This window comes from Scylla paramamosain, unplaced genomic scaffold, assembly GCF_035594125.1.
Source record: "Scylla paramamosain isolate STU-SP2022 unplaced genomic scaffold, ASM3559412v1 Contig20, whole genome shotgun sequence".
Classification (NCBI taxonomy): Eukaryota; Metazoa; Arthropoda; class Malacostraca; order Decapoda; family Portunidae; genus Scylla; species Scylla paramamosain.
This window is the reverse complement of record NW_026973685.1, coordinates 337,501-364,241: the sequence shown is the minus strand read 5'-3', so window position 1 is coordinate 364,241 and position 26,741 is coordinate 337,501. Positions and strand designations below refer to the sequence as shown.

General features: G+C 42.8%; 1 protein-coding gene across 4 annotated transcripts; it reads right to left on the bottom strand.

Annotated features, from left to right (window-relative positions):
- Positions 1 to 4,594: 4,594 nt before the first annotated feature.
- LOC135097438 (uncharacterized) lies at positions 4,595 to 21,422 on the bottom strand. Of its 4 annotated transcripts, none has more exons than XM_063999353.1 (5): positions 21,196 to 21,361; positions 10,942 to 11,150; positions 10,109 to 10,206; positions 8,442 to 8,600; positions 4,595 to 5,437 (listed from the first exon to the last, which is right to left on the bottom strand). In XM_063999353.1, the coding sequence occupies exons 4-5, from the start codon at positions 8,547 to 8,549 to the stop codon at positions 5,099 to 5,101; spliced, it is 447 nt and encodes a 148-aa protein (XP_063855423.1). In that variant the 5' UTR covers positions 8,550 to 8,600; positions 10,109 to 10,206; positions 10,942 to 11,150; positions 21,196 to 21,361; the 3' UTR covers positions 4,595 to 5,098. The 4 variants fall into 3 exon arrangements, with proteins under 4 accessions (XP_063855423.1, XP_063855426.1, XP_063855424.1 ...); XM_063999354.1 differs by lacking the exons at positions 10,942 to 11,150; positions 21,196 to 21,361 and adding an exon at positions 14,764 to 14,895; XM_063999355.1 differs by lacking the exons at positions 4,595 to 5,437; positions 8,442 to 8,600; positions 10,109 to 10,206; positions 10,942 to 11,150 and adding exons at positions 14,980 to 15,002; positions 16,715 to 16,841; positions 17,606 to 17,773 and having other exon boundaries at positions 21,196 to 21,422.
- Positions 21,423 to 26,741: the final 5,319 nt, after the last annotated feature.

Here is a 26,741-nt window from a genome sequence, read left to right as displayed (position 1 = left end):
TTTTGTAAGAAGAGGAGACCAGAAGCCAATTAAAGGAGCCTGGAGAAAGCCACTGAGGGGAAGACAGAATGAGATGGAGGGATGAGATTGTGGTAGAACAGCAAAGGATAGGAGGCACAGAGGAACATGAAAGGGACAGAAATGGTTAACTGGAGGAGACTTGTACATGACACCAACCCTGCACTCACTCCAGGGAAATGGTCAAAGGAGAAGCGTTGCTGATTTTGTCAAACCGTTGAGTTTTATGTGGAATCAAGAATTATCATCGTGAGGTTTTTTTTATTTCTTTTATTTCATGTATCTTGTTTACTTTAAGAAATGTAAGTGTATAAGGATGTTGGGTGACAGGAGAGTAATGTAGTTTTTAATGTTGAAGTGATTGATGAGGTAGTGTTTAAGCATGTAGCTGTGGATGTAAGACTGAATATATTGATGTGAGGTTTGAAATGAGTACAGTGGAGAAAGTGTGAGGGAAGAATTAGTAGTGTTTGATGTGGGATTGCTTAGAATATAACAACATGAGATGAGGGAAGCTACAAGAAGCCCACACATGGCAGTCCCTGTATGAAATATACCCTTCCATTTCCATCTATCCTCCTCATCCAGAAATTTGTCTTTACTTGTCCTTAATGACTCAGCACTAATAACCTTTTTACTAAGCCTGTTTCTTTCATCTATCACTACTTGATAACCAATTTCTTTGTATCTCTCTTTCAAATCTAACTTTATTGGGTTTGAGCCTGTTGTTTCTTGACCTGTCCTCATTACTGACTTTCAGGATTTTCTTTCACACTTGTGATTTTCCTTATACCACTTAAAGACCTCCATCATTATCATGTGGGAATTTTAAAAGTAAGCATAAATGTTAGTTGACTTTCATAAAAGCATGCAGTGTTCTCTCCACATGCTGGTCATCTGTGTTGGGGCTGAGCTCAAGCTTGACACAATTCCTTCATCTTTGAGCTTGATGCAGTTCCCCTTTCTGTCTACAATGATAGCAGTCCACATACTCAGTTCATATGCACAAAGTAGTGCTTGACTCTGACTCTGGCGTTAATGTCAGTTTCTCTGGTTAGGAAGGCGGAGTTGTACCTTCCCTTCATGTGACTTGTTTCCCTCACCAGGAAGTGGCTCTGCTGGATGTGAGGAAGGAAATCACATTCTGCAGGAAAGTGAACATTCCCATCATTGGCCTGGTGGAGGACATGACCACCTTTGTGTGCCCCAAGTGTAAGGTGAGTGAGATGTGTGGTGCCTCTCACCTGTTCATTTGTGTGTCAGCAGCAAAGAGTGGTGGTGATGTAGCTGGGATCCAGCAGCAATCATAGACTCCTTGCAACCAAGACCACCTCTTGGCTAGGTGGGAATTCATATGTGTTGTGTAAAGGGACAAGATTGATGGCGACAGACCACACCTTTCTTATCAATGGAAGATTTTTGGCAATACAAAAGTCAACCAGTTAAAATTAAATTAACAGAACAAAAAAAAATTACACAATTTTTCTGCCAGGATGAAACAAAAATTTTTCAATAAGAAATCTTGCAAATCTTGTATTAGGTAAGCCATCTTAAGAGGAGTATGTCAGGCTTGTCTTATCTTGATGCACCATGAATTTCAGACCAAGACGGCCGTCTTCCCTGCCACTACTGGGATGTGACCCCCAGCTGGCAGAGGATACTGAGATGCCACTGCTTGGCCAGCTGCCGCTGGACCCCCGGGTGGCCCAGGCGTGTGATGAAGGCACCAACATTCCAACACAAGAGCCAGATGCTGCTGTCACTCAGGCATACAAAGACATTGCAAATAGTAAGTGTTGTTTTAAATGGAAGATTCTTTATCTGGAATTCAATCTTTGTTCCAGGCCACCACCCCCACAAAGGAGGTAGTAAAAACTGTGTGTGTGTGTGTGTGTGTGTGTGTGTGTGTGTGTGTGTGTGTGTACACACACACACACACACACACACACACACACACACACACACACACTGCACAAAAACATTGCCTAAAGTTAATTTCAAATTCACCTTGGTGCCTGAGTCTCTAATGGGGAGAGGATGGATCCCTCCTCCTACCCCAACACAAGGGACATTTGCAAAGGCTTACTCAAGTTTGTCAGCACAAGAGCCTGACACCACCGCCTCTTGTTTGCCCTTCACCACACCATGACAGCCCATTCCCTCCCCTGCCCCCTGTGCCTGAGACATTCAGCTGAGCAGATCAGGTGCAGACAAGCCACAGACAGAGTCCTACAGGCTCGTGTCCCATTTTCTATTTACATATGCTCTCCACTCAATCTAATCAGTGTTCCGTGTCAGTGGTCTCTCATTCATGCTGTGCCAATTGTTTGCACAATTGTGGAGAATATTATATGAATTTAGTTCATGCAAACATCTTGACTGGCTAATCTTGTAGCCAGCTTATCCCACATTAAGCATGTAGGGGTTGGCATCATATTAGTATGTGCAGCTAATCACACTAAAGGCAGTGTCACACAGGGCAAATTTCCCCCAGTATGCTGCCCATTTTTGCTGCCAGCTGGGCAAACTGAGCTGTCAGGAAGAATGGCATATGGCTGTGATACCAGACTTGCTGGGAGTATTTGAAATTAAATGACCACTGTACTACAAGCTGTACATGTTAAATAAAAATATATTGTGGTACTTTGAGTAAAACTGTCAACTATAAAACTTATAAAAATGAAGTATATGTGCCAGTGTGTGCTTGTGAAATTACTTACAGTGCTTATTTGACAACTGCAGCTGGGGAGATAAACAATGTGTTGTGATGGAGACCCGCACTAAGTTTTGCTGGAGTGTGAAAGCTCGACACATTAATTGAGCTATAGTGGATCTGGGCACCATGTTGGCTGTAGGACCTACTTGCGCTGTTGCCACCTCAACCCTGGGGCCCAGAGTGACTGACCATGGCCAGCAGGGTGCAGCCACGGCTTGTGGAGGCAGTGCTGCACAGCCTATATGAGCTGCCAAATAGAGCAAAAGATTTATTACAAGATGTCAACATAACAGCCCAGTCCCTGTCGATGCCAAACTTGCTGTGTCGCTGGTCTCACCAGTAAAACAGGCAGCATGCTTGCAGAAATTTGCCTTGTGTGATGCTGCCTTAAGTCCTCAGCCAGGCACTGCCTACAGTGGGACTTCCCAACACCCTACTGCTGGCTTGTTCACAGAGGAGATAGCAGGCACTTTTGAGGTGGTATTTATACCAGACAAGAGTCCAGACTCCAGACTCAATGAAGTAGAATGGCTGCAGACTTGACCCTGATGGTAGGATTTCACATCAGAATGAGGCAGGCAGTCACAAGAACCATAAACAATGTCAAGGAAAAATGAGATAAAGTGTAAATAGAGGAGCAATGTAAAATAGAAGTGGTTTGAAATGTTGAAGAGATGATACATCTTTCTAAACATGTGTTTTTTTTTTCCCTTCATTGTTGCACATCACCATCCTCCATTTTCCCTGCTCATGTAATCATATATTCTTTGTCCTTTTGGTTAATTTCTTGTGTGCTAATCTCTGGTCTCTTCCTGAATAATCAGCACAAGGCCATGTTTTATCACTAAGTCTCGCTGGTCTTCCCTCCCACTCACCTGTATTATATATACTTTTTGTGCAGGTGAAGCAGTGAACTCTTGTTTGAAATCTGTGATTATGAATGTAGAATAGATATGTATGTTACCCTTTCCTTTTAACACTTTTCACTTTCATTACTTTTCCATTGCCAAGCTGATATTTATTTAGGAACAAGAAATGAACAAAAGATTTGAAGAATTAATAAATGGATACCTGCTCCCTTTACATCTTACTTTTCCCAGCTTGTAGGGTTACATAGATGTCTTGGCTGCCTCTCTTGGAGAATGTCAGACTGATGCATAAGTAGATGGAATTTCAGTGGATGCACTAAACACTGTAGTAATGATTCAATGTTTATTTCAGAAATCAAGGAGTACTGTGACGCACAGTCCCAAGAAGCCACTTGACCTGCAGCAGTAGCAGCAGCAGCAGCAGCAGTCATCACCACACTAACCAACACATTCTACAGAAAAGTCTTGTCATTCATGCAGAGGTTTATTTTACATTTACTTCTTAAATCCATATTATTAACATCAGTCGGTATTTTCTTTACAAATTGTGGCAGCCTTATACATCATTCATCTTTAATTTATGCCAGAAAGTTTGGGTGAGAATAAAAACTACATATTACAACAGTATCCAACAAAGTAGTTGTTGCCTTGCCATCTTAATTAAGATGATTTAGTGCAAGTTTAAAGATTTACCGGTGTTAATGTTTGGTCTAATCCTTCACGGTATCTCCTTGCCTTGGTGTGCTGAGACTGCATGGGGATGAACTTGATAATTATGCAGACATACAGTATAAAAATTTCAGACTAAAGTGGGGGTTGCAACTTTCTTAAGGTTCTGGATTACTGGAGGCTTTGGCAACAATTACTTTGTTGGATGCCATTCCTGTGCACGTTATGAACCATCACGTCTTATCTTGGAGGTGAAGGTTTAGTATATAATCGTGAATTGGAAAAATACTTTTCTTGGAGGTTTTTAGTATATAATCGTAAATTGGAAAAATACTTTACTTTTAAAAAATCTTACAGCAAGTCCACATAAAAGTTAGCATACATTTATATGAAAATGTTACAAACATTTATATGAAAATGAGAGAAAAGATACTCAGTGATGTTATATATAGTGCATGACTTGTAGTGGGGATAACACTTGTATTGTCACTCTGGAAAGTCACACACTAACACCAAAAGCAATCAAGGAAATGCCAACATATATTCCATTTTTCTTTCTTTTTAGTAGATGGTTGCCTTGTGATGAAGGAACTTGCTCAAAAATATTTCCTAAAAATCTAAATGTTCACAAGTGAATGGTGAGTACGTTGTGAGAGAAAGATATGAACAGACAGGCAGGCAGGCATTTAAATGTAAATTAAATGTCAGTAACCTTTGGTAATGGTCAAAGAATTAATGGTGTGGAAGCTTGTGTGAAATCCCTGATGAAAGATAAATATACCAGCCACTGGATTCACAAAACTCAACAGGATGACACCCCCCCCCCTCACCCATTGTAGTATTTGCTGGACTGGTAATTCCTTCTTCCATACTCATCACTCTCCTTCTCAGACCTGTACTTCCTCTTCTCGCTATCCCTTCTGCTGTCATCATGATCTCTGTGGTCACTGACAAACCTCCCTTGCCTGTGGTGAGAATATTCCCTCCTGTGATCCCTGTAATTCCCACGATCCCTATAATTCCCATGACCTCTGTACTCCCCTTGATCCCTGCAGCCTCCTTCCTTCCTGTAGTCTGGATGCCTAAAGTTGCCTCTGCACTGTCTGCTGCAGTCAAATCTGTCAGCAGGGAGTATTGGCAGCTTAGGCAGGCTCTTCTTGCAGTGCTGGAACATATCAAATACTGGTCATTTCATAGACAAGGAGACAAGGAGCTGCTATAAAGTAGAGAGGAGGGATTCAGGGGATTCTGAACTTTGTTGGGATCTATGTACAGTAGAAACCTCAGTTCACAAACCAAAACAAGTTTTCCCATTTAAATTAATTAAAATACAATTAATCTATTCCAACCTCAGAAACTGCATTATTATTATTATTATTTTTTTATTTTTTTATTTTTTATTTATTTTTTTTTCTTTGACAAGAATGAAGTTACAGTAACCACAGAAAGGTGTAAGTTTCTTGGACATCAGGCTATATCATGTCACTGATATGAAGGTCAGGTGCCTTCCCAGCTGTTTGACCTGGGAGCCCTTACCTTACTCCATCTCTAAATCACATGCCTTCATAAATTAATTAAGTCTGCCACTTCCTATTTCAACTTTCAGAATGGTTGGAAAGAGTTATTTGAGAGGAAAAGACAAAATCTTGCCTTGCACCAGGCATGGGTTGGCTGGAAGGAAATATTTGAGCATACAAGTCTATGTAAAATGGGGATTGTTACACTACTCATGACAGCACATGCTTTCCAAATTCCACCTTGTGTCTGTGATCCAGGAATTCTTGACAACCTCACGTCTTATAAACCTGTCTAACAGATGCACTCTTTCTTTGGGCATCCAGACAATGGGACATGAGGTGAAATGTAATTGGACAACAGAGCACATACTGTTATGCAGAAAAATCCCTCCTTTACAGTCTTGCTCCGATATTTCCTTCCAGCCAGTGCATGTTTGGTGCAAGGCGAGATGGTGTCTTTTCTCTCCAATCATTATCATCTTTATAACCATCCTGAAAGTAAAGTAAAAAGAGGCAGGCTAAATAAGAAGGCATGCAATTTACTAGAGGTGGAATGGGGTAAAGGAGATCCAGGTCTAGCTCCTCTCCAACAGCTGGGAAGGCACCTGACTTGGGTGACTTGCCAGTGTGTGATAATCACAATGTTCACGGCAGGCATGCCAAAACACAAGTGTGTGTGTGCTTGCCAGCTGAGGGGGTCTGCAGGGTGTTTGTGCATTCACACACAGAAACACTGTTCAAGAACCATGGCAAAAATTCTTAAAAAATATTCATGAAGTGATTTGTTCATAAATAGGAATGTTCACGAACCGAGGTTCCACTGTGTGTAGTTTAAGGTGTAGTTGTGTGGTGCACTTCAAAGAAATTAAATTGGAGGAAGAATGTTAGGGCTATGCTTTCAGTGACAGTTAGTGACTGGAAATATTTATATTTAAGAAGGATAATGATGAGCATACTTGAGTGATGCAAGCAGATGAAGAATTGTCACCACCAGTGTCAGGGAAGCAGTAAAAATATTGCCTGTGAATGATGAGAGGAAAAGGTAGAGTGATGTCTGACCAACACCTAATGGAGGGAGGGAATTTTTGCGAGTAGATTTAAGATGAATGAGAGCAGGAAAAGCTGACAGAAGTGCTGAACAAGTAAGGTGAAAGGTGATAGAGTAATAGGAGAAGAGAATCACAGGGAGGTGGAAGGATAGAGTAAAAGAAGTCCAGCCAGCACATCTTGACATGATTGGTGAGTTGCATGTGACCAACTAGCATGTTAGTTATTTTTACCACTGTATTCACCACAGAGAAGCTGCATGCCAAAAATACCTACTAAATGGCAATACTCAAGTTCTTCCCACTTGCTTTGATTGACAATATGGGTCGGTTTTAATTACTTTTCTTGAGAAATATGTGCCTTTTTATGAAGTATCACTTACCTCATCCCATCTGCAGCATTTTGTGATGCATGCATATACAAGTGCACAAATTTCTCGTGATGTCAAAGACTTACACAGTGAGTGACTGTATGGTACAAATCAGGACTGCATACAAGAAAATGTGCCACCAAACTGGAGTAAATTGAGTTACAGTACATCACCTGGCTTCTAGGTTTGAGGCTTCTGGAGAGCATGATATGCTCCGCCACTCACACTGACATCCAGAAGAATCATGGGGTTCTGTTCCTTCAGCTGTCTTGCTCCAATAATGATGGGATTTTCCTCTAACTGCCACTATGTGTCAGCCAAAGTCCCACCACTTAACCTTAGGACGACATACTCCACACAGTGTTTGTGGCAGGAAATATCACACTTTCCACAACCCTCAAACTTCTGTTCTAATGTGATCTCTGGGAGAGTGGGGGTGCTTACAGATGGAATGAATCAACAAAGTGTGTGTGTGTGTGTGTGTGTGTGTGTGTGTGTGTGTGTGTGTGTGTGTGTGTGTGTGTGTGTGTGTGTGTGTGTGTGTGTGTGTGCTTGCTTTATCTTGGCTATTTTCCTTTGTCGAGACTGCCTGTGAACTGTGCAAATTTTCTCTGCCTGGAGAAAAGATAAAATAAGCTACACATCAAACAGTGTGAACTGATTTGCATGGGTAATATACAATAGCAGCAAACACCCATATTGATCTGGTGGTGGATTACAAGCATTTTTCTTTTTAAAAAACTCTTACAGTTCACTTGCTGCTGCTCCCACTGGCCACTGATTGTGTCTAGGTTATGCAGTCATGCCTGCTGACTCACCAGTGGAGACGTGATGCAAGTCAGTGACGTGACATGAATCAACAGTCGTATGAATGAGTTGTGTAAATAATTGGTCTTTCTTCACATTATTTTTTTTCTAAAAGTTAATACTTTGATATCATACATTATGTTTTCACACCAATATTTTCAAAAGATAGGGGAAGGAGGCAGAGAGCATGCAGAGAGCACAATTTGCAGATCAGCTTGGCTTCAGCAACTATACTCCCTTGTGACTGAATATCCATCCCAGTGATGTGAAGTAATTTTCATTACTCTAGGCTGATATCTTAAAAAAAGAGGCAGATGAAACAAAGCATCCACACTTGAGCATGCACACACATTAAGCTGATGTCTCAATAAAAAAAGGAAAGCTGAAACAAAGCACCACACATGTGTAACAACAGACATACACACTACCTCTGTAAACTGGTTATCCTTCTCAGTATAGCAAGAGGCTGCTTCCTCCTCCAGCTCAGCCAGAAGCTCGGGGTCGAGAGGCACCATGTCCTCCCCGTCTTGTGCCATTGTGCTAATACTGCTGGTGCTTGGGAAGGCCAATGAGGAGAGAGTCTGAAACTGAGTGTTTTCATTTAATACAGATAGAGGGAAGTCTGGTGAAAGCTGGTAGTACAGTGGAATGTGAACCAACTGGTATTAAAAAAAGGAATACTGCACTGGTGGCTGACTGAGAGAAGTGAGACATACAGCTGTTATGAGTTAGGTGTTTTGAATATTATACTGCTTCAGAAGATAAGCAGAAGTAGAATGAAACTGCATGAAAGAAGTATGAAGAGAAAAGGGAGAAATATAGAATACTTTTAACGCATGCAGAGCTGGTTATACAAGGAAGTGGTACCAACAGCACTGTGTGGGGCTGCAGCATGTAATGTGAGAGCAGGTGAGAGAAGGAAATGAACTGTAATAGAGATGGTGTCTGCAAAACACATGTGGAAATAATACATCTGACCTGGATCAAGTGAGGAATGAAAAAAAGCAATGAAAAGCTGGAAGAGGCAACCAATGCTACAAATTATATGTAAAGCTGCACACTGTAAAAGTAGATTGAATCTTGTGTTGCCTCTAGTGTTTAGCTTCAGCCTGCTTCAATAGGGAGACTGCCTGCCTCTGTGTTTAGGAGACTGCCACTGTTCAAAAAGACATAAGCACAAAACTGTTATTTGTTAATGATTTATTAATGTAAATAAAAGATATATACATTTTAATATTTCCAGTCTATTACCTTGCTTAATTCATTAAATTTTGTAAGACCAGCTAAGGACAGACACCCCTACAAGCTTCCTACCAATATCTCTTCAAGCCCTAAATATGGTGTCCAAATCCATTGAGAGAGAGAGAGAGAGAGAGAGAGAGAGAGAGAGAGAGAGAGAGAGAGAGAGAGAGAGAGAGAGAGAGAGAGAGAGAGAGAGAGAGAGAGAGAGAGAGAGAGAGAGAGAGAGAGAATCTTGGAGTTATAAAGTCAGCAGCAAAAACAATGACAAAATGTTCAAGTGTCAATCAACATCTGCATGCCATCCAATCACTGTATCACTTAGCCTTGCTCTCAAGTGATTAAAAAATGATCACAAGGAAAACAATAATAATTTAGTATTACCCCTTAAGAAAATTGCAGAAACAAACATATCACTCATGTAAACTCACTCATGTGCTTCTTCCATGGCCCAACATGCCCCTCCTTTTTTTATTTATTTCTTGTTTATTTGTTTTCATGATTTATCTAAAGAATAATTGCTAGATATTATTACTGTGTCTTTATTCATATATATATTTTTTAAATCAGCTTAGGGCAAAGCTGACTGAAAAGGTGATTACAAATATTTTTAGTGCAAAATTTTATGTGATGGCAAGATTTAAGGGTGCACCATTAAAAGAAGGAAGGAGGCAGCAGGCACAGCTTCTACATCAGCCATGCATACACCAACAGCAGTTACTTGGACACACTGCAAACTGAATGCAAACTGAACACAACTCCAACAAGATAGAAGCAAACATTCTGACCACTACAACATCATACTTCAAAGGTAAATATTAGCTAATAAATTCTGTTCCAACTTTTGCATACTTACATTTCTTAGTGACCAGTTTCTCTAGAATGAGTCCATAGAAACCCTCCAAGGAAGCTTTGAAGTGGGTTGTGCTGGCTTTGCTTTCTGGTTCAAATATCCTGGAAAAGAAAAAAAAAAGCAGTCAGGTGGATCTGGTCTCTGGTTCAAGGAAAATCAGTTCATATCAACTAACTTTGGTTTCTGGTTCAAATATCATCTAATGGAAAATAAGCTATCAGCTAACTTTGGTATCTGACTCAAATATCACGTAAAGGAAAAAAGTATCAGTCTTGCACCACTGAGAAACACTGACTGATAGAAGAAGTGTTCAGAAAACTTTACACCCACAATGACAACTGGAGCAAGGTTCTTCAAAGTAAGGGAGCCTCCCTGCACTATGCACAATAACTGAGCATGTATAACACCAATATAAGTATGGTTGGGTGGCCATTTTTGCTGTAATATCAAAGCACAGAGCACACCACCTCCTCGGTTTGGGTAACCCAAATCACCCGAGTCATGCAAAGAGAGCGTTCAGTTGAGAACTGGGTGACCTGGGTAACCCAAGTCACTTAACTTAACGCACCCCTGGTCTCTGACATGGAAGCTGTGGCCATTCCAAGGAAAATCAGCAAAATACCTCATCAGATCCCCACACTAGCAGAGACAAAATGCCAGAGGCACCTCTGCTTAGGAGGATCCTGAGGAGGGATTGGAGCAATAGGACAAGATGCAGATATGAGACTGTGATTGGAGGAGCCCAATGGAGAAGAGAGGATGACAACATAAGCAGAAGGATTAGAGGTCAGGAACAAACACATAACTAACAAAACACATGTTTGAGTGCAGCTCACCTCTCCCACTCCTGAGCAGCCTGACCTCCTGACAGTCACCAAGTCAAAAGCAAGGTCAGCAGGGTTCCTGAGGGTCTGGACCATGAGGTGGGGGTGTCCCAGGATGGTCACCAGCTGGGATGCCTCAGACAGTGGAATGGAGATGTTTACAAAGTTATCCCATGAGTTCTCTGTGAGTTTGGCACCACAGGAGCAACACAACACATAGTCTGTGAGGAACACCAGTTGTTAACACCACCCAGGAACACCACCACTCACCAGTCAAAAATCATGGTCAGTACTCATTATCCTAAGAGACATTCTATTTTACCAGTCAAATACATAAAGTCACCCATGACACACCTTCAATCACTAGTCACCAGTCACACTCCTCAGGCACCACTCATCAATCAAGATCCTCATCATTACTCACTATCCTAAATGACATCCTAAGTCACCAGTCTACTCTGAAATTCTTAGTCACCAGTCTCCAGTCAATAGTTAATAGTCTGACATCCTTAGTCACCATTTTGACATTCCCAGACGTCAGTCATCAGTCCAGTGATTATTACTACGACTGTCACTTGAGACCCTCTTATGAATAGAATGCATGCATCAAAATGTCTTCATGTGAAACGTCACTTAGTGCAGAAAGGCATTAAAAACATTTTCAATTTACAGGAAAGATGCACATGTAAGTGCAGGAATCAAAGATGAACATGAACACGCTTTACAAAATACTGGAATGGTAGCAATGTTCCCTCCCACAGTAGGTTGACCAGGTAATGAATGTGTTACACAGGCTGTGATGTCACTCCATATGTACAGGAAATTCTTTACAAAAGAGAGGACTTTACTTTGGAGAATGCTTCACTAAATATAATGAGCTCATTACTCTCACTTCAAAAGCCAGTGAGGCTTATTTCGTGAAAAGACAAAGGCAAAAATTCTTTCATCTATTTAATTTACTTAAACTAAGATAGAAAATATATTCTGTCCTTTTTCAGTAACAATAAGAAACACTAGTCTTTAGTAATTCCTAGTGAAGGAGAGTCACTGCACTACTACTGGGACGACTCAACCACAAGAGGCGTCATGATTCCAGTTTTCATTTTCAATATTATGTTTCATTTTCAATGTTATCCTTGATTTGAATTATTGCTGACACATTTTTGTTTCCAGAAGGTTTAATACTCCGTTTTCCTGTTGATATGAAAAAAAAAAAAAACTGTTTGGGGAAAGTTTAATTAATATGGTGATAGAAAATATCTTAAATATATTTGAGGAAGTGTCAAGAACATTATGAGAGCACCACTCAGCAGCCACATTAGAAGGGAAAGAGGCTCAGGGTGTGACTTCCAGATCACCTCGGCCTGCACTGACTGTAAATATAGCAGGATTTATATCCTTACAAGACACTTAACCCTGTAAGACAACTATACTCTATTCAAGAAATTTATAAATACATTCCCTCCTACTAGGTGGTGGCATGTCAGGCTCTGGACTCATCTCTACTGGCTGATGACTTCCTGGACCATGGTGGAAGGTTTACCCTGAATTTGGTGACTTCCAGGCACTGTCTTCCACAGCCTCCCACAGCCCAAACACCTCAATAATTCCCTTATTAATTCTTACACCTCCATAATTTCTTCTTCTTGATATCTTTTCCCTAGTCTCTATAGAGTCATTGTTCTTGCCAGCTCTCCTCCAAGCATAGTCATATATATTTTCCTTTGACAATTGTTTCTGTCTCAAGTCCTTCCTTACACAGTCTATCCATATAAGGTTTAGTTTTCCTCTTGCTCTCCTGCCTTGCACCTCTATCTCCATCACACTTCTCCTGACATATGACTCTTTCCTTCTCTTCACATGGCTAAAACACTGCAGCCTTTTTTCCTGTGTCCTTTGAAACATCTCCACTAGTTTTACATTTTCTTCATATCCAAGCTCCAAATTATTGACCCATGTATCTATCTGTCCATCTGTCCATATACCAGGTTGGCAATCCCACACAGGATGGCCCAGACAAAGCACCATCCGCTCATACACACATCATTCACACTCTTAGTCCTATCAGCCCCTAATGGAGAGGGTATTCACCTAATATAGTATAAAATAACTATAACAATCTCAGTGCCACATAATCAGTTGGCTTGGTGCTTCAAACACAGAATATCAAACCAACAGGAATGAAGGAGTAAATGAGATGAAAAGATAATGATAAAAGATGTCTCTACTCTCTTCCTCCCTCAGGTCTTTACTTAGGGGATATAACAAGGATGACATGAGCAAAATCCTTAGGTTCAGTGATCAGGATAGGACAAGAAATAGTGGGTTCAAGCTTGATAAAGCTAGCTTTAAATGAGACACAAAGGAATAAGTTTTCAAATATAGTGGTTGATGAATAGAATAGACTCAGTAATCTGGTTGTTAGTGCTGAGTCATTAGGAAGCTTTAAAAGAAAACTAAATAAACTTGTGGATGGGGGTGATGGGTGGAAATAGGCAGGCATGTTTCATACAGGGATTGTCATGTTAAGGACTGATGGCTGCCTGCAGCTTCCCCTATTTTCTTATGGCTGTTAATGTCCTGTCAATATGGAGCTTTTAAAAGAAGACCAAATAAATTTAGGTATGAGGATGATAGATAGAAATCTGAAGGCATTTCTGACAGGAAATGCCAATTGTGGGTTGACAGATTCTTGCAGCTTCCCTTGTATTCTTATGTTCCCATATACTCATCCTCCATCCTCTTAATGTTGTGAAGGAGTTCCTGCAGCAAGACTCAGCATTGGGGGAGTCCATCTTATTCACCATAAGGAGTGCTGGCTTACTCAGCAGGTCAGGTGAATACAGCTCCAACTCCTGTGTGTACAGGTGTGGAGGAGTAACTACAAAGGAATATAAATGAAGGTAAAAGAGCAGCAGATTTCTTGACCCTTATGAGACTTTGTGGTAAGGTACAAAGGAACAGGAAAAAAAGAGCAGTGGATTTCTTGGCCCTCATGACAATGCTTGTGATAAGGTACAAATGAACTCAAAAGAGGATAAAGAGTAGCAGATCTGTTGGCCTTTTTTTTTTTTTGTGGGGGGGATTTGTCATAAACTACACTAATTAAGGTAAAGATGAAGACTGTGTGTGTGTGTGTGTGTGTGTGTGTGTGTGTGTGTGTGTGTGTTAGAGTGAAGGGTAAGTGCATGACAGGCTGTCCCTGTGATGTCATGCCTTGGGGCATCATGCAAACTCTGAGACACTGGTCTGGAGACAGGATGAGGCAGGATGAATCAACCAGGAGAAGGTTTACAGGAGATCACGCCTTTGTCAGGACTCACAGAAACATGAGTCTGACATGTTACCACTCAGGCCGAGGTGGTCATCACGACCTGAGTGGATTTTGGTCGACCGACTGCCCTGTCACTGCCACAAAGACTCAGCTTCCAACATGACTCAAACTTGGAATCACAAATTCATGTCCATGTGTTTACCAGCAGGGTGTGTCTGACATCCCCAAGGAAGCCACAAGCCAGACACTCATTGTAGGCTAGATGTCAACACTGTACAGAGTTTCCCCAAGTCATGATAGAGTTCTGTTCCAACACCATGTCATAAATTGACAAAAACAGAATCAAAACTAAAACATTTTGTCCACATACAACCATAAATGCACAGAATCAGTATTAAGAGCACTAGCAAATAACTCTCCTATTAGTTAGAATGAGAGTAAAGCTGCCAATCAACACAACACAACAGCAAGTCAAAACTGTAAACACACAGACATCACATTCACCCAAAGTTCCTCAGCCCCACACACCCCTGCAGGGCACTGGGCACACACACACTCACCCTGTTGACCAGCATGACATTCTCGGTGGGTGAGCGGTATGGGTGTTTGGGTGACAGCCGGAAGCCGTTGATGTCCACCACAAAGAGGAGGAAGTGTGTCCGCTCCACGTGGCGCAGGAAGCGGTGCCCCATCCCCACGTTGGCCCAGGCACCCTCAATGAGTCCTGGCAGGTCAGCGATGGTCATCCGCCGCATGTCACTGTACTCCACCACATCCAGGGTCGGCTGCAGCGTCGTGACTGGTGGAGGAAACAAAGTATAACGTTAGAAATTTAAATGATGAGTTATTTCAGGAGAGCAGCATAAAATTAGGCTTATAATGTGCTGTTTTGTTTCTCTTCAGTTGATTTTGCATTTTGTGTTTGTCTGATATGTTGTATCTGTACTATTTTAATAATAATAATAATAATAATAATAATAATAATAATAATAATAATAATAATAATAACAAAAATAATAATCTATTTATCTATCTATTGTTACAAGTTCCTAGTTAACCAAAGTTGGAGTCAGGTCATGAGCTTGGGATGAATTGTGGCTGGCCAATGGAAATGTACATGCCAGGCCCAGGTGGACTTAACCTAAGCCCAGGTCGGGGGTAAAGCTGACAGATATTCTTGGTGGGCTGTAGTGAGCTGTGTTGTGCCTCTGCTTGGGAGTGGTGGGTTTGCTTGTAGCTGCTACACTCTATGCAGTGGATAAGTACATGTACCTTCAGTTTTCATGATACTTGTCTTGGTTTATTCAGTGAGAGCAGTTAGGTTATTTAATGCTGTTTTGTGGTGGTGGTTTTGGTGAAGTGCTTTGTGGTTTGTCAGTGATTATCAACCATGGTGAGTTTATGGTGTATGTTATTATTTCCTGTTGCTAGTCTAGTAGTGAATCATGAGAGTACTTAATCTGTTTGTCAAACTGCAGTGATGTAACATCTGCTGGCCTGTCTATCCTTTCATTTTTCAATAGGCAGCTTTGTTTGCTATAAATTGTTCAATATATTAAGGTAAAGTTTACAAGCACTTGATTTCCTTTTACCCCTGACCTGAGTTATGCAATGGATGATGTTCTTGTCTTAAAGTGAACATAACAACCTTGAGTCAGGTTATCCAAACTTGCTTATTCACTTGGCCAACTGCCTCCATCTCATAATATTATCTATGCTGATAAGGAGAAATAATGTGTAATAATAATAATAATAATAATAATAATAATGATAACAACAATAATAATCTATCTAAATAAAATAAAATTCATAAAATAAAATAAAATGTACTACTACTACTACTACTACTACTACTAATAATAATAATAATAATGATAATAATAATAATAATAATAATAATAATAATAATAATAATAATACAGATTTCATTGAATTATTTTTTTATATGCTTCTCCTCTAATTAATTCCTGTATTCAGTTTTATTACATGCATGTCATGTTTATGAAGCAATCACTTGTACCTAAAAAAGTACTTTCTACATAACTTTCATGAGCCCAAGACAGATTAGCAAAGTAGAGGCATGAAAAATATTCATAGTTGTCTAGTCTTGGGAATGGTTCTCTGTTTCCTTGGGCAGGCTGTGGCTCAGAGGCAGGAGATGAAAATGATGAATTGTATGAACTATGGGAATACTTCTAGACTGAAGTGTGGTGACAGACAGACAAACATATTTATGGACAGAGAGAGAGAGAGAGAGAGAGAGAGAGAGAGAGAGAGAGAGAGAGAGAGAGAGAGAGAGAGAGAGAGAGAGAGAGAGAGAGAGAGAGAGAGAGAGAGAGAGAGAGAGAGAGAGAGAGAGAGAGAGAGAGAGAGAGAGAGTACATATAGTGAGAATACATAAAACAGTATAAAGTAAAGGCAATGAGCAGTACAGTCAAAAAATCAAGCAAACATGAGGCAGAGTGAAGTGGAGATGATGTGAACAAGGAGAGAGAGGTGAAGAACACTCACAGGGGTAGCTGGCCACCTTGGGTCTGGCCCTGGAGATGGCCCACAGCAGTGTGGACTTGCCAGCATTAGGGAAGCCCACCAGACCCACATCGGCCAACAGCTTCAGTTCCAGCTTCACAATGTGTCCCTGTGGATGCGGGAACATAGGAACATGAGAACACATCATCAAAAGGGGTAGTGCAAGAAGCCAGCAGGTTTGTACATAGTTTTTTCTCACCTCCACAGCTGCTAACTTTGCACAGGTGCCTTATATGTCCATGCACAGAGTACATTTCACAAGTATGAGAGGAGGTTTCCATTTCAAGACACTTATCCTCCAATTATTGATGATCCTTTTTGACCTCTCTTTAGGGACTGGCATTCTAGTGAGCCTTTTTTTCTTTTTTAACCTTTTCTTGCTGTTGGCCAGTGACCCACTTACATAAAAAACAAATCAATCAATAAATGAATAAGCCAAGGAAGTGCCAGTGTTCCTGATGCCCCACCAGTACCCACCTGTCCCTTCTGCCCATTGTACTGGTTGCTGGGGTTGCTGCCCTGCCCACCTCAAGCCACCAACACCCTGTCTCCTGCACAGTTTATCTCACTTGAAAAAAATAAAAATAAATAAATAAATGAATAAAGGAAGAAAAGATAAAAATCACATCTTAACTTAGGGAAATATTTCTACTGATTACAGCTTAACCATCCTACACACACACACACATATATATACACTAACAACTGATTACTGAGTCCATTCCATTCATCCACCAGTCTATTTCAGAGCCAATTCTTTCCTGTCAATAAAAAAAATTCTCCTAACAAGAGATCAAAGAGAAAATAAAGACAGGGTGAAAAAGGAAAAGGGTGAGAGTGCCATCAGGAAAAAGGTGAGAGTGGCATCCTCACCCAGCAATTTCTGGTGCTGCTCGAGCCAGACAGTGGTGCCGGTAGGGACAGGAATGGTCAGCTCAGCGCCAGCCTCCCCACAGATGCGATACTTGCGACTGTCCCTGCCAGCTGCCCCAACCCACCGCTGGTCTGGCCGAGCCTTGCACAGCTTCAGCAGACTGTGGCCTGTGAGGGAAAGAGACAGACAGAGAGAGCAGGGTAAGAGGGATATGGTCTGTGAGAAGGAGAGCAGGGTGAGAAGTGGTCTGTGAGAGGGAGAGCAGGGTGAGAAGTGGTCTGTGAGAGGGAGAGCAGGGTGAGAAGTGGTCTGTGAGAGGGAGAGCAGGGTGAGAAGTGGTCTATGAGAGGGTGAGTAGAATGAGAAGTGGTCTATGAGAGGGAGAGCAGGGTGAGAAGTGGTCTGTGAGAGAGAGAGCAGGGTGAGAAGTGGTCTGTGAGAGGGAGAGCAGGGTGAGAAGTGGTCTGTGAGAGGGAGAGCAGGGTGAGAAGTGGTCTGTGAGAGGGAGAGCAGGGTGAGAAGTGGTCTGTGAGAGAGAGAGCAGGGTGAGAAGTGGTCTGTGAGAGGGAGAGCAGGGTGAGAAGTGGTCTGTGAGAGGGAGAGCAGGGTGAGAAGTGGTCTGTGAGAGAGAGAGCAGGGTGAGAAGGAAGTTTCCAAGCCTCATTCCCTGTCATAACAAACAGTGTTTAAATGTCATGCCTCACTTCCTGTCATAACAAACGTAGTCTCTCTATGTCACTTCCCATCACAACACACACAGTGTCTCCATGCCTCACCTTCCTTCCCCTCCACATACACTTCACCCCCTGCGCCACCCACTTCCCTGAGAAGACCTAATACAGTGGGACATGAGAGATACAAGAGGACATGGAAGGAAGATAAAAAAAAAGATAGTTACACAAGGAATATGAAAATGAACAGCTTTCCCATCCAGTCCATAGAATGGGATGGGAAAGTACAGAGAATACATCAATCTTTTTAAGGGTTAAACACCATGAGATGCAAAGACAGGACACCACAAGTATAGGTTCCCTCCCATACATTACAACTAGATAAATACAACTACATAAACACACACACACACACACACACACACACACACACACACACACACACACACACACACACACACACACAAGGTTTCAAAACACTTGTCCTTCAATTTTTGACTACCGCTTTGGACCCTTTTATGGGACTGGCATTTCAGTGGCCATTTTTCTTTTATTGGATTTTTGTTGCCCTTGGCCAGTGTCCCTCCTACATAAAACACACACACACACACACACACACACACACACACACACACACACACAAAAGGGAATCTATTCATGGGATACACTGGAACTCCCTGTCTGCTTCTGTATTTCCTCCTTCCTATGAATTGAACTCTTTCAAGACAAAGGTTTTAAAACATTTATCCTCTCATTCTGACCTTTCTTTTGAGACTGGCACCTCAGTGGTCTTTTTTTCACTATTTATTCCCCTTGGCCTGTGTCTCTCTTACATAAAATAAATAAATAAATAAAATAAAATACATTAATGCAAGGAATGGAAATACTGGACTGGGCAGATACTATGCACTGTGATAGTGTACACTGTGACTGGCTCATGACAGCTGCTGGCCTGCCTGTTTCACATGGCCAGGGGAGTGAAGCAAGGCAGCTGGTGAGACTGTTCAGGGGTGCAGGGAGACAAAACTTCATGGTTAGGTTTGGAAGTTGAAATATACCGTCAGACTTCATTTAAAATTAAAATTTACTCATGAAAATGGCATCAAACTATCATACTGTGTTCTGCAACTGGCCAGGCTCAGTTTTACAAGAGCAAGGATTGATGCCACTTACCTTGCTGTCACCAGTCAATAACACTTCATACACAGTCATGCTGTTCCGAGGGGAATGATAGAGGGGAGTAGAAGAAAAAGACCAGGGGAGATATACATGGAAAGTTTGGTGAAGCTGACAAGTGCAAGGATGACAGCAGTGCAGATGATACAAGCTACACAATGCAGACAAGAGTAGAGGTCCATAGTTGCTAATGTACTGGAGGATAAGACACTGCAGTAAGGTAAGGTAAGGTAAGGCAGGCCATTGATGCATGGCAGTTAGAGTGACTTGTTACGGAGCGTCCACATGGGTGAACCTTCCAAGTTAACCCAAGTGGTTATAGTGTGGTGTTCAACTGTACTACTTTTGTGTCATGAGACAGGCATCATGTGTGGCTGTGATATTTAAGGAGTCAGACACCTACCATTGACTGACAAGTAAAAGAATGGTGACAGCAGCCATTCCAGTTTATCAGAACCTTTTTCTCCATTGAAATTCATCCCAATAGCTTTCAAAGAAAACATTACTAATTCCTTTTTATCCCACACATTACTTTTAACTTATGCTTAGCCTTTCTCCAGTAAAATACAGATAAACTGATTTTTTAAAGAATCCAGCATTTATTTTTCCTGTGCACATACATTAGCTGCCCATCATAACATTCCACTGTGCTGCCAGGCTGCCTCACTCACCTGGCATGGCAGCACTGTAGCAGAGACACATCACTGGCAACTCATACCACCATGATGCAGGACCCAGCCAGGAGGGACACACATTCTCCATGACTGCCAAAAATTTCTTCTTCCCCTTCCCAGCAACACAAAATTTCATCTTCCCCTTCCCAGCAACACAAGATCTCTTCTTCCCCTTCCCAGCAACACAAAATTTCATCTTCCCCTTCCCAGCAACACAAGATCTCTTCTTCCCCTTCCAAGCAACACAAAATCTCTTCCTCTTGCCAGCAACACAAAATCTCTTCCTCCTCCTGTACAGCAATACAAAACCTCCTCCTCCTCCTCCTCCTCCTCCTCCTGTAATACCACCTTAGTTAATAAGTTCCTAATTTTAAGCTTATATTTATTACATATTATTTTTTGTATCCAGTACAATATAAATTTTGTCCTTACTGGATTATTAATAAACCATTTATGATTATTATTTGCTAATGCATCAGTGTAGCATCAAAACATTACTACACCCTGCCTGCTCATGTTTGTTTGTTATCAACAAGGAACACAAGTCAGTCCTTTGCTCTGCCAAACATTACTTCCATGGACTGCCATACCTGCACATTTGACAGAGAGAGAGAGAGAGAGAGAGAGAGAGAGAGAGAGAGAGAGAGAGAGAGAGAGAGAGAGAGAGAGAGAGAGAGAGAGAGAGAATTAGGTTAGTTTAGAAAGCCAAATTCCAGTGATTTTTGCTTCTCCATACGAAAATTTACATTTCTTTTTCGTGGCTGTTAGACGATTCATGTTTCTAATAATACTGTTGTGCCTACCCCTCACTCCGGGCGGGCGTGTTATCCACACGGGCACAGATCAAGAAACTTGAGCAGCGGGGCCTCAAATAAGTAGCACTCTGAACGCCGGGACAAAACACACACACACACACACACACGAGGCCGGGGCACAAGGGAAAACACGGGCACTATTTCCTAGGTTTATCGACAAATCCTCCGCAAGTACACTGCTTTACAAGTTTACAGGGGGCACCACAAGTCTCCCAGGGCACGACAGGCACTCAACAGGCAGGGAAACACTTACAAAGCAGGCAGGCACACGCTGGCCTCCTCTCTGGCCACGCGTCTCCCCTCTCTGCCTGTTCCCGCTTCTCCCAGTGCTGCCACCTCCACAGTGCTGCCACCCGCACCCATACCCCTGCTGTAACAATACCGAAAAAAAGAGATTGAGACATGTGTCTCAATTCTGTTTTCATCTGACAGATACACTGGGTTCAGTTAAGTTGGGCTAGGCTAGATTAGGCTAGATTAGGCTTACAAAAATTTCGTTCTTTAATTTAATTGGTCATTCATTTTATACGAGTATATATCATTATTTTATTTATTTATTTTATGTAAGAGAGTCATTGATCAATGGCAACGAGAGGCAGAGAGTTAACTCTTGCAATTGAGAGGAGGACAGAATAGTGGTGATTGATTGAGAATACTGGTTAACTCTTGCATTAGAAAGGTGGACAGAATAGGGGTGAGAGAAAGAAGAAAGTCTTGTGCATGTGCTTGTGATAGCGAGAGAGAGGCTGAAGACAGTCAGAGAGAGAGAGAGAGAGAGAGAGAGAGAGAGAGAGAGAGAGAGAGAGAGAGAGAGAAAGGGGGGAGGGTAGGAAGAGGAGGAGGAGGAGGAGGAAAATAAGAAGAAAACATGCCCCGGGTCTATCATTTTTGTGAGTGACCTTTACCAGACAATGGTATGAAAAATTAGTTATCAATTTTTCCAACTAGTAGTACCTTATTGATTCACCTCTCACCTACCTAATAATAATAGTAATAACAATAGTAACAATAATGATGATAATAATAATAATAATAATAATAATAATAATAATAATAATAATAATAATAATAATAATAATAAAAATAATAATATTAATGACAATAATAATAATGATAATAATGATAATAATTATAATAATAATAATAATAATAATATAATGATAATAATAATAATAATAATAATAATAATAATAATAATAATAATAATAATAATAATAATAATAATATTTTTTTGTATTTTCGCTATAAAAATATTAATGTATTATGGTATGTATACAATGGAAACACACACACACACACACACACACACACACACACACACACACACACACATAACAACAACAACAACAACAACAACAATAAAATGCAATGAAAATATGCTACTACTATTACTACTACTACTACTACTACTATTACTACAAAATAATGAAATAATATATATATATATATATATATATATATATATATATATATATATATATATATATATATATATATATATATATATATATATATATATATATATATATATATATATATATATATATATAATATTTTTTTCTCTCAAACAAAATAAATAAACAAACAAACAAGTAAATAAAAAGAATAATAATAAATTTTCTTTGTTTGTTTGTTTACTGTGGTTGAAGTGACGTGGGATTTCAAGGGTGTTTTTAAGGTTCTAGTGTTAGATTAACAACATTTCTATTTTCCAAAGGCCCTAGTTGAAGTTACAAGGGCTTTTTATGGGTGTTTTTAAGATTCTAGAGACAGATTAACAATATTTCTGCATTACTAACAGGAGAAACACTCTTGAGAACCCTGCTAACTGTATTTAAAAGGCTGTATTTCTGTGGTTTTCAAGGGTGTTTTTAAGGTTCTAGTGACAGATTAACAACATTTCTGCATTACTGACATGAGGAACATCCTTGAGAACCCTGCTACCTGTATTTAAAAGGTTGTAGTTGAAGTTACTGTGGTTTTCAAGGGTGTTTTTAAGGTTGTAGTGACAGATTAACAACATTTCAACATTCCTAAAGGGAGAAGCACTCTTTAAAAGGCTCTATTTGAAGTTATTGGAATTTAAAGCACAAAAAAATAAATATATAATAAAAATAATCATAAAAACACTCCCAAACACACCCAAACAACATTTCTACATTCCAAACACCCTAGATGATATTCCAAAGGTTTTTTTAAGGGTGTTTTTAAGATTGTTGTGACAGATTAACAATATTTCAGCATTGGAGACTTCAATGTTTTTCAGTACGGCGTCGCAACTGCTCGTGATCGGTCTTGTCTCTTTCGTTTGGAGCTATTTCTGGTTTTTGGTATGCGCGTTTTTTAGCGGAGAGACAATTCTTCATTTCTGAGTTTTGGCTTAATTGTTTTGCCCTAAAAACACGAAAAAAATTATATTGAAAATGTACGAAAATCACTTTTTTTTTTTCTCTTCCATTTTCTCTTTTCTTTTTCCGCTCAAGCGACACGTTCCAGAGGCAGCTCAACACAAAGTGAGAGGGAGAGAGAGAGAGGGAGAGAGGGAGTGGGCGAGGCGGTGTATTGCAAGTCTTAATAAAAAGAGAAAGTTTTGTGTGTGTGTGTGTGTGTGTGTGTGTGTGTGTGTGTGTGTGTGTGTGTGTGACCATGCTCGTGCTACACAAAGGAGAGTGAAGGAGTGGGGAGGGTGAGGGAGTGTGGTGGGGGGCGTGGTGGGGGGCTGGGTGAAGAGAGTGGTGAGGGTAACACAATAATGCGTGCTGCACTGTACAGAGGGGTCGCCGCCCCCGGCCAGTCCCCCCTCCGCCACACACACACACACACACACACACACACACACACACACAGCAAGCGCTACCTGGGAGAAGCGGGCCTGGGTCTCCATGATGTCAAAGAGCTGCATCTTATGGTGGAAGGCCTGGGCGCCCTGTGCAGGCGACGGAGGGCTCAGCGCTACGCCCGCGCTGGGGAACCCGTGCGCTGTATGCCGCAGCTCCAGGCTGGAGAAGCGGCGCTGGGCGGTGCCCGAGGGCGAGGTGAGTGAGCCGCCGGGGTCTGGGCCGCGCTGCCGGGACACCGCAGGGGAGCTGAAGGCGGAGCGGCTGCGGTAGTTGTGGGGCAGCGAGTGCTGGCTGCTGTTGTGCCCCGCGGAGTGCGCCGGCAGCCCGTCTGGCCTCTCCGGGGCGCCACCCCCGCGCTAGTGACGGTCGCCAGCGTGACGGGTGCCTCCTTGCGGGAGGGCGACAGGAACCTACAGGTCGTGGAGCTCGTGGAGGCGCCGTTGGTGGCGGGGCTGCCGCCTCCCGCCAGGTGGGTGAGGCTGCCGGCGCTGCTGCTGCTGTTACATTGGTACAGCTTGCCCCGCTCCGCCCCGCCGCCCTCGCGGGGCCGCGCCAGCTGCAGGCGCGTCTCGATGGTGCGCAGCAGCGTGTGGCCGTGCGGGCGTGCTGAGGCCGCCCGCCAGGCCGCGCAGGGCGTGCTCTGAGCAAGATGCGGGCAGGGTCTTGTATCCTGTCTCGGGGCTGTGCAGGTTGCGGGGCGCCGGGGAGCGGGACTGACGGCTCCGCGGCTCCTCCCTGCTGCCCTCCAGGCGCGCCTCCTCCAGCTTGGCGCCCGTGAACTGCGCCTCCAGGTACGCCAGCATGCTCATGTTGGCCTCGTGTGCCGCCTGCACCCTGCCCAAGTCGCCGCCGCCCGTCTCCTGCCCGTAGAGAGTGAGGGGGCGCAGCGCGTCGTCCAGCGCGGCATGGCGCCCCCCGTTGAGCAGGGCGTGGTGCGGGAGTGGGGCAGGGCCGCGCAGGAGCGGGCTGGGGCGGGGCTGGACTGGTCCTCCTCGTGGCGGGGGTCCTCGTGGGGCGGCGCGCTGCTCTGCTCGGAGCCCGAGCTCTCCTCGCAGCCCGGGCTGGCCTCCTTGCCTGACGTGGTGCCCGAAATGGCCCCGGAGTCCTGGGAGTCTGAGGAGCGCTCCCCATTGGCCAGGGTGGCCCTAGCAGCCGCCCCACCGCCGCGCCCCCTGCCGCCGCCGCCGCCGCCTCTGTCGTAGCCATCCAGCAGCACTTTGCCGCCGCCGTTGTGCAGCAGCGTCAGGAAGAAGGCCTGCGGCGCGTCACTGCCCCACATCACGGGGCTGGGCAGCAGGACGCTCCTGGTGCGGGACGGCCCCCCGCCATTCTTCCTGCCGCCCTGGAGCTCCTAGGGGCCGCCGCCGCCCCTGGAACATGCCGCGCACCGTCACTGTGTCCGCCGCCCGCCAGACGCGGGACGTCACCATTCCAGGAAGGGCGCCGCGCTCCACGCCGACCCCGCACCCTCACTCTGCCTGCACCACACTCATAACACAACACCGCCACCACGGTGCCTGCCGTCACACCACCACACCACAACACAACTATATGGCCCCCCATTACCCCCTAACACACCACGAGACCCGCCCCTTCACCAGTCCCAGCCCGCACCCTCAACCGAGGCAGCCACACAAAGGGCGCCTCGGTACAACTCATGTCCTCTTCTTCCTTCCTTCCTTCCCTTCTCTTCCTCTTGTTAGACCTCCTCCTCTTTCTTCCCTTCCTTCTTCTTATTGATTATTCTTTCCTCTTCCTTTTTCACATGTGTGTGTGTGTGTGTGTGTGTGTGTGTGTGTGTGTTTCTATGTACGAGAGAGAGAGAGAGAGAGAGAGAGAGAGAGAGAGAGAGAGAGAGAGAGAGAGAGAGAGAGAGAGAGAGAGAATGGTACATATTGTTCTCTCCTCTCTCCTCCTCCTCCTCCTTCCAACACTTGAATACCGCATTGCTAATTTACATAAATTTCCTGCTAATTAGGCCAGGTGTGATAATAGTAGCAGTAAAAGTAGGAGTAGTAGTAGTAGTAATAGTAGTAGTAGTAGTAGTAGTAGTAGTAGTAGTAGTAGTAGTAGTAGTAGTAGTAGTAGTAGTAGTAGTGAAACAAAATTTTGATATAAAAAAGTACCGTTTTCTTTTTCTTCCATTTCATATAATCACACACACACACGTATCGTACGTTAATGGGCAGCCTCTCTCTCTCTCTCTCTCTCTCTCTCTCTCTCTCTCTCTCTCTCTCTCTCTCTCTCTCTCTCTCTCTCTCTCTTTGTGTGTGTGTGTGTGTGTGTGTGTGTGTGTGTGTGTGTACTGATTCAACTTATCCAGTCAAAAATACGAGAGAGAGAGAGAGAGAGAGAGAGAGAGAGAGAGAGAGAGAGAGAGAGAGAGAGAGAGAGAGAGAGAGAGAGAGAGAGAGAGAGAGAGAGAGAGAGAGAGAGAGAGGTTAAACTGACGAAATTCAATACAGATTTATCTCCTCTTCCTCCTCCTCCTCCCTTTATAACAAGAAGTATACATATCTCGGCTCATTACCCTCCTCCTCCTCCTCCTCCTCCTCCTCCTCCTCCTCCTCCTCGCCAGGTAATAAGAGGTGATTACTCTCTAATTAGACAGGTGAGTGTGTGTGTTCGTTACCTGGGGATCTCATTTGCTGGTGGTGGTGGAATTAACTGCAAAATTACTACTACTACTACTACTACTACTACTACGAATAATAATAATAATAATAATATGAAGAAATATAAAAAAGACAAAATATTTCATTTATTATTTTCTCCTCTTCTTCTTCCTCCTCCTCCTCCTCCTCCTCATCTTCCTTAGCAAACTTTAAGTAACCTCCAAATAAGGAGTACAGGGTTTACAATATCACCTCCTCCTCCTCCTCCTCCTCCTCCTCCTCCTCCTCCTCCTCCTCCTCCTCCTCCTCTTTTCTTCTTATTTATCACACTTCCTCCTTATCAA